This window comes from Otolemur garnettii, unplaced genomic scaffold, assembly GCF_000181295.1.
Source record: "Otolemur garnettii isolate 467f Iridium unplaced genomic scaffold, OtoGar3 scaffold00043, whole genome shotgun sequence".
Lineage (NCBI taxonomy): Eukaryota > Metazoa > Chordata > Mammalia > Primates > Galagidae > Otolemur > Otolemur garnettii.
Window position 1 is genome coordinate 11169742 of NW_003852438.1, and position 8324 is coordinate 11178065.

Genomic DNA, 8324 nt, shown 5'->3' on the forward strand with positions numbered 1-8324 from the left:
GGGGGAGGGAGGAGTCACTGCTGGGTGAATGGGCTCCCCTTTGGAGGATGGGGTGGCTGGGGCTCCTTTGGGTGTTGGGGCTTTTTTAAAGGGAGGAGTCACCATTGGGGGAGTGGGATCCTCTCTAGAGGATGGGGTAGCTGGGCCTCTTTCGGGTCCTGGGGTCTTTTTGGGTGAGGGAGGAGTTACCACTTGGGAACTGGGTTCCCCTTTGGAGGATGGGGTGGCTGAACCTCCCTTGGGTGTTGGTATTGCTGGAGTCTTTTTGGGGGAGGGAGGAGTCACCACTGGGGGACTGGGCTCCCCTTTGGAGGATGGAGTGGCTGATGAGTCTCCTTTGGGTACTGGGGATGCTGGGGCCTCTTTGGGGGAGGGAGGAGTCACTGCTGCGGCAGTGGGCTCCCCTTTGGAGGATGGGGTCACTAGGCCTCCCTTGGGTGCTGGAGTTGGGGCCTTTTTGGGGGCAGGAGTCACCACTGGGGGAGTGGGCTCCCCTTTGGAGGATGGAGTAGCTGATGAGTCTCCTTTGGGTACTGGGGATCCCGGGGCCTCTTTGGGGGAGGGAGGAGTCACTGCTGGGGCAGTAAGCTCTGCTTTGGAGGATGGGGTTGCTGGGCTTCCTTTGGGTACTGGAGTTGCTGGGGACTTTTTGGGGGTAGGAGTCACCACTGGGGGAGTGGGCTCCCCTTTGGAGGATGTGGTAATAGGGCCTCCTTTGGATGCTGAGATTGCTGTGACCTCTTTAGGGGAGAGAGGAGTCACTGCTGGGATAGTGGGGGCCCCTGAAACCTCTGTGGGGGACAGTGGAGTTACTGCTGGAGAAATGGGGGCACTTTTAGAGGAAGGCATAGCTGGGCCCTCTTTGGGAGAGGGAAGAGTCACACTTGAGAGTGCAGGGACTCCTTGGGGGATTGTAGGAGTGGGAGGATTTTTCTTGGTTGGTGAGTCTTTAGGGCTTTGAAAAGACAGACTGGTCACTGGAAGAAAGGACCCCTCAACTGGACAATTAAGGGATGCACCTGAAGGAGTCCCAGCTGGGGGAAGAGAAGGAGAAGGCACAGATTTGGGAATCTCAGGTGCCAGTGCTAAAGTAGTTGTAGCCATAGGGCAACTTTCAGAGGCTGTAGCAATTGAAGGTAAAGTAGCAGGAGTGTTAGTACTCTTCTTGATGGGGTGATTTTTAGGAGGTAAAGAGACAGTTCCTTCTAGAAAAGGGCAAGTAGCTGAAAGAGTTGAGGTGCCTTTGACAGTTGTAGGAGCTACCCCAGCAAGGCCAGCACTTTCTAAGGGAAATGCAGCCTCTACTGTGGTGGTGAGAGAACTTTTGAGGCTATGGGGGTCTGGGCTTGCATTGATTACAGAGACTGGGGAATTATCACCTAGAGGAGAGGGAGTAGGACTGCCCAGTTTACCTACAAGAAGAGGCCCTGCAAGGTTGTTCTTTGCTGAGGCACCTTCCGGAGACATTTCAAGAGATGATATATTTTGGGGAGAGGGGGAATTTTTAGGTGCTGCCACAGTCAATGGTAGTAGAGTAGGGTCTTTCTTAGTAGGGAGTCCTGCTTGGGCTGGAGAAATGGAAGCTCCAACAGAAGAGGCAGGTATGGCCTGGAGATCTTTTTGAGTTGGGAATTTTACCAATACTGAAGTGGGGACTTTTTTGAAGTCTTCAGAGTCTGGCAAAGGAGAAACTGGTGTCCCTAGAGTGGTTGCTACTTGAGTAGGAAGCTCTTTGGGTGCCAAAGTTGTCACAACCAAGGTAGTAGGGGAAGTCTGTTCTTTACTACCTTTGAGACCTGATGAAACTGGAGAGACACAAGCAGCTACCTCAATAGATGCTGTAGACATTGTAGAGGGGTTAGTTATCACAAGTGGGGTGGTTCCAACATAAGAAACAGGAGTTTCTTTTAAGCCCGGACTTTCTGGAGAAGTAGGAATCTGGGCCACCAAAGAATGAGTGTTAGGGGAGCTTTCGAGAATGAGAGAGGCTGTAGGAGATAGGTTTGAGGAACCAGAAGAATTATGGGGGATTATGCTAGTGATGGTAGAATGGCCTTTGCCAACAGATGGAGCCAGAGGAAAAGTAGCCACAGCAGCAGGAACTACCTCACTTTTGGAAGGAAGGGGAGGGACTACAGATCTCTGAGGATAAGAGGGCCCCTTGGAAGAATGAGCTACAGAAACAGTATTTACCGTAGGATCTGACAGATTAGGACTTGTCTGACCCAGAGGTTGGACAAGAGAACCAAAGGAACTCTGTTGTAAAGGTGCAAGACGAGAGCCCAAAGAAGCAGAAACTGGGAGAATGCTGGGAGCCATAGTCTTTTGAGAAGAGGTCATTACAGGCATTGACTGGGTTGAAAGAGATAAGGCTGCAGGTAGACCAACAGGCTCCTTTAGGTTGAGGCTTCCTGGGTTTTGTGGAGAAGTAGTTGAGGGAATGGGGTTATCTTTGACCTGAAGGGAAGTAATGGCTAGTGTAGTGGTGGGTGTAGGTGGTATCTGAGGACAGGAGGCTACTCCAGACTGAGAGGCCGCCAAAGGTGTTACAAGGTGGGAAGGAACAACACTGACTCTACCCGGAGGACTTGGGGTACCTTCTGGATTAGGGACTACCTGGGAGGGAACGTGAATAGAAGGCTGTTCTGAGGGAACAGTGGGAGGTGATGGAGATATCACTGACCCTGACTCAGCTACAGTAACTGAAGGAGGTGAACTAAGAGGATTAGGTGGAAAAGCAGAACTCTTTTGAACTGAGTGAGGAGCTAAGGCAACCAGAGCCAAGGGAGTGGAATGGGCCCCTTTTAGAGTTGGAGCTATCATGGGAGAGGCCAGAGCTAAGGCAGCTGGGGAGATGGGAGGTCCTACAAGGTGTGGTAGGAAAATTGGGGTATCAGAGGCATTTCCCAAAGGCAGGGCTGTTCCACAGGATGACTGGGGAAAAGGAATTTCAGAATGGGTGGAAGCAACAACAGAGGGGGAAGGGAATGAGGGAGGCTGGTCAGCAGTTGCCAGAGGGCTTTGTTGGGGGGTCAGGGAACAAGGTGAGGGAAGAGTAGGTAGAGGCTGCGCTAAGGCAGCAGTGACACTCAAGGCTGAGGACACAGGAAGCACAGCTGGAGGAAAAAAGCGAAAAGGAAGATAAAGGGAAGGGGAAAAAAAAGTGAGTTATCTGGCCCAGCTTGGTACAACATGCCTCACAGGAAACGCTGAAATTTTAAATGAGACTGAAAGTCACCATACTTGATTAGACAAAGGTGACAGGCAACACCAACCTTTCCCAAACATTTTTCAGTAAAGTAAAAAGAAATCTCTCTCCTCATTTCCCATACTTCTACTCCCCATATTCTACCAAAACAAATCAACCGAGGAAGGGGGAGAACAGTCTAACAGAAGCCTATCTCTGTAAGGGGAGCACAGGCCCTAGGGTGCGATGGACACAATATGCCTTCTATTTTTTTTTCCCAGTTGCACCCTACCCTTGCTTCTTGAAATAAACCTCATTCCCAAGTCTTTCTCATAGCTAGAACAGCTGTGTTACTCTCTCCACCCAAGGATCATAAACTAGCCGAAACAGATACTGAAAACTGGACGAAGGAAGGTAGTGAGCAGTGATAATGATGGGGAATCAGAGATGAATAAGAGAAAACAAATTTTTTTACTCTCAGGTTTCCACTAGGTTAGGAAAAATGAGGCTCTTAGAATATAATTTTAGAATTGTGCCAGGCACAAGTTTTCCCTAAAGTTGAAAACTCTTTAGAATTTAACATTAAATATTATGTATTAAGTCACTTAGCCTCTTTATACTTCACCAAAGTTTACTTATTCAACAAAACAAAAACCACAGAAGAGTTGGACTCAACAGACTCTACAGACCTTTCTAGGTAATGTTAGCTCTTCACACATTAATACAAAATGAATCAAACTTCCAGGGAGGGAGCGTAGTCACAAGGGCAGGGAAGGACTTATAAAACTATAACCCAACTTGTTAAACCAGACTGTGCTTCTATTTTGGAAGCAAAGAATTTGAGTGGAGAGAATAAGTCACATTGGATTTCCCAACTCTATAATCAGGGTATTTTATTCTGTCAAAACAGATCAGTATACGGCAGCATAAAAATTTTCTGAATGATGAACAAAATACCATGAGAGCCAGGCATGGTGGCTCACACCTGTAATCCCAGCACTTAGGGAGGCTGAGGTGGGTGGATCGCCTGAGCTCACAAGTTCGAGACCAGCCTAAGCTAGAGGGAGACCCCATCTCTAAAAATAGCTGGGTGGTGGGGCAGGTATCTATGGTCCCAGCTACTTGGGAGGCTGAGGCAAGAGAATCATTTGAGCCCAAGAGTTTGAGCTTGCTGTGAGCTATGACGTCAGAGTACTCTACTGGGAATTACAAAGTGAGACTGTTTCCAAAAAAGAACCCAAACAAAAAGAAAAAAACCCACCATGTCTGTCATTCCGTAGATAACACAGAATTAGCGATTAGCTCAGTGACTAAAGAGTTTAAGGAGGGGAAAAAGCCTTAACATCCAAATTTACAATTCACTCCACAATAATTCTGAAATCTTTATAGTATTCTGATACAGAAAAGACAAGCAGCTCAACCGGTTTTTCCTGTAGAGTTGGTAGGTCAAAATCTCATGATTACACATAAGTACTTTCAAATATACTAGAATTTAAAACATTTAATACCTTTTCTTATATGCTCTGACACCATAGCCAATTTTCTGAACTAGCTTCTTCATTCAAACAGACCATTTAATTATTGCTATAGACAAAATCCTGAATATTTATCAGATACTCCCTTAATATAAACTACATACTATACAAACTCAGAATATTCAGCAATACATTTAACAGCACTACTTAAAGGACTGCTTGAGAAATAATTGGCATTAGTTTTGAAGCTTGAATCAAATGATTCCAAATTCATCTAAATTCTAGTCTAGGCATGGCACTCATAGCTCAGTAGTTAGGGTACCGGCAACCTAACACCCCACAACAACAAAAAATAGTGCATGCTGTGGCAGCAACTGTAGTCCCAGCTACTTGGGAAGCTGAGGCAAGAGAATCGCTTAAGCCCAAGAGTTTGAGGTTGCTGTGAGCTGTGATGCCAGAGCACTCTACCTAGGGCATAGTGAGACTCTTGTCTCAAAAACAAATAAATAAATTTTCATCTCCATTATTTGTAAATTGTTTGACGACACCATCTGTAAAATTTTGTTTAGCACCGAAATTACAACATCTTTAGAGATCAGTCCCTTTAGTTTTCTTCCTTCCTTACATTTCTTGTACTTCAATCCTAGTTTAGGAGGGCCCCTCCTTTCTTTTCTCCAGCAGCTGTATTAATCCCTTCAGCTGCTAAAATCAGACAGGTGGGAAGGGAGAACCTCAACTATAAACAGTTCTATTTTAATTCCAAAAGGAGACAGTAATTGCTTTAAATAACTAGTGTAATTAAAAAAAATTTACCATTAAAAAAAGTGAGGAAAAAAATACAGTATCATTTAGTTTTGCATATTTATAAACATTAAAAGACTGTTGGGAAAAAAAAAAAGGTGAGGCTCTTGCTACAATCCTAGCACTCTGGAGAGTGAGGTGGGAGGATCAGGAGCTCAGGAGTTCAAGACCAGCCTGAGCAAAGAGACCTCGTTTCTACTAAAAATAGGAAAATGAGGGCACCTGTAGCCTCAGCCAATAGAGAAGCTGAGGCAGGAGGATCATGTGAATCCAGAAGTCTTAAGTTGCTGTGAGTTAGGCTGATGCCATAGTGCCATGGCACCCTGGCCTGGGACTAAAGTGAAATACTGTCTTGGGCGGGGAGGGAAGTGAGGATGGGGTGGATTCTCCATGTTACTGACTCAGAAAGACCATCCCCCTTAAAACTTTTTCACTACTTTGTCTTTCCTACCAAGATGAGCTTTAATCACAATTCAAAACTTGCCCTGACACTATATTCTATTCCCATTAATTTCAACGTTTAAGAGCAAAGGATTTACTTCAATCCTGGGTTCTAGACAATGATACAGGTGCTATTCCAGCACACTGGAAATACCTCAACATCAGCCCTGAAACAACTTTTCTGAGGACTCTGAGGCCCAGAAGGGCACATTTACCACCAGCACACATCTCATCCAGACATGTGATGAAGGCACAATGCCAAGCTCTGCTATCTAAAACCTTGATGCAACTTGCTGGCTGGAACTTCACAAATGCTCAGGTCTCCTTGGACTGTCTGTGTGTCGTCCACTTTCAAAAGGTAAGAATCACTCAGCCCTTTCCCTGCTAAGTTTTCCTAAATGAAGTGGAGATTTCACAGCAGAACTTCTTTTGAGGCAGAAGGCAAAATACACAAAACAGGTAAGGGAAGTATGAAATGTCCATGAATCTTAAAAATAATTTTTATTCCATGCCCATAAAGAAGTTCCTCCAGGATAATTTTACAGTCCACCCTTACTGGTAAGCTGCAACCCCATCATTTTTACAACAGTTAACTCCAAAAGGCAGAGTGTATTTCTTCTCTTCACTTTACTCACCAAGTGACCTTAGCCTCAATGTTAACTAAGCAAAAAGGGCTGGCTAAGGGAACCGACCTGTTTCAGCCTGAGGCTGTGGCAACTCCTGCTCCGTAGCAGGGACGGTTTCTGTGGCTTCACCAGGCATGTCTGAAGGGAATAAAAAGGAGGCCTGAATTGGCTAGGATGCATTCACTTGCCCAACCCAGAGTTAAGTATTCTTAAAAACTCTGCGGAGGATTGTTAGAAAAAAATCAAGAGGCTATTTGGAGACAACCCTTTCCACAGAACCTGGTGGAAAGGTTGGGTGGGAAATATGACGTGACCCCTCAGATCTCTATCAAGCGAATCACTCTGCGAGTGAGCCTCTGCACTCGGCAGCGAGCGACTCCCCAGTGTGAGGGATTCGTTTTGTCCACACTCCAAATCCCACAAGGCCAGCAATCATCACTCTATTATCAACCCAGGGAGGATCTCGGTCTGGCTCCCGGCCCCGGGGGACTCCTAACATTCACACCTACTGTGTGGGGGCCTCAGAGTAAAATGCTCTGAAAGCTACTTTAAAATGTGCTGATTACCGTCCGCCGTCTTTCAGGAGCCAGGAAGGGAAAGAGAGTGCCTTATGTCCCAGTACTTGCTTGTCACAATAAGGACGGTGATGGGGTTCTAAGGTTGCGACCCCTTAACCTCCTCCGCATCTTGTGAAACCGTTCACAATAGCAGACGCCCTCCGCTTCGGCCCCCACATTGTAACTGCTCCCGCCTCTCCAGGCCCCGGTCCGCAGCCCTTCTGTCCTGCTTTTGCCAGGACACCAACAGCAGACCCCATTTTGGCCGGAGGCCTAGGGGCGAGTAGGAACCCTGTAGCTCCATAAGACCTCCAACTCCCCTTAACTCTCAATCCCCGGGGCGGCTTAGGTCGAAAGAAAGGCGGATGGCTGTGGATAGAGAGTAGCAGCGCAGAAAACACTTACTGTGCAGGGAACGCGGAACCAAGATGGCGGCAGAAAGAGAGCGAGCGAGAGCGTGACCTGCGCCTGTTGCAGAAGGAAGCCTGGCGCTGAGGGGGCGGGACTGGGATCCGATTCCGGGTCAGGAGCTGACAGGAGCCACTTCCTTTAATGAATGACCTGTCCGGCTGTTCCCAGGGATGGGGTGGTCACGAGTCTAAATATGGGTAAGAATTTCGAACTGGACTGTGCGGCCTGGCAGGAGCTGTCCGTTCGGCACCTCGCAGCCGGAGACGGCCGACCCCTCCCTTCCAGCGGGCGGCCGTGCGGAGGCAAGCTGCGTCTCCGGGTCCGCCCAGCAGCGATAGCGGTAATGAAGACTTCCCGGTATCCTCCTCACAGATAATGCAGAAAAGTATCAGGCATTAGATAATAGGGAACGTCACGGAGAATATTCACTGCATTGGAAGGTGGAAGTGACCTAGGCTAAGCCTCAGCTATTTTATTTTTGGCATACATGAGTTAAGCCGATGTTGAAATTCTGAAATGATCTTGGAGATTACTCTCCAGGAAAAAAAAGAACATAGGCGCTCGTCTTTAGAATCCATGCTTTCCGGCGTGGTGACTCACGCCTGTACTCCCTGCACTCTGGCGGGCCGAGGCGGGTGGATCGTTTGAGCTCAGGAGTTCCAAGAACAGCCTGAGCAAGAGACCCTGTCGCTACTAAAAATAGAAAAACTAGCTTGGGGGCGGTGCCTGTGGCTCAGTGGGTGGGGCACCGGCCCCATATACCGAGGGTGGCGGGTTCAAACCCGGCCCTGGCCAAACTGCAACAAAAAAATAGCCGGGCGTTGTG

At 47.6% G+C, this 8324-nt stretch overlaps 1 protein-coding gene across 1 annotated transcript in view; it reads right to left on the minus strand.

Annotated features, from left to right (window-relative positions):
• NACA (nascent polypeptide-associated complex alpha subunit) overlaps nt 1–7750 on the minus strand; it is a 16932-nt gene extending 9182 nt beyond the window's left edge. Inside the window, exons 1-2 of the mRNA XM_012805507.1 lie at nt 7493–7750; nt 6597–6668 (exon numbers count right to left, since the gene is read on the minus strand). Of these exons, the coding sequence (XP_012660961.1) occupies nt 6597–6666 (70 nt within the window). The 5' untranslated portion in view covers nt 6667–6668; nt 7493–7750. The remainder of the gene's footprint in view (nt 1–6596; nt 6669–7492) is intronic.
• Nucleotides 7751–8324: the final 574 nt, after the last annotated feature.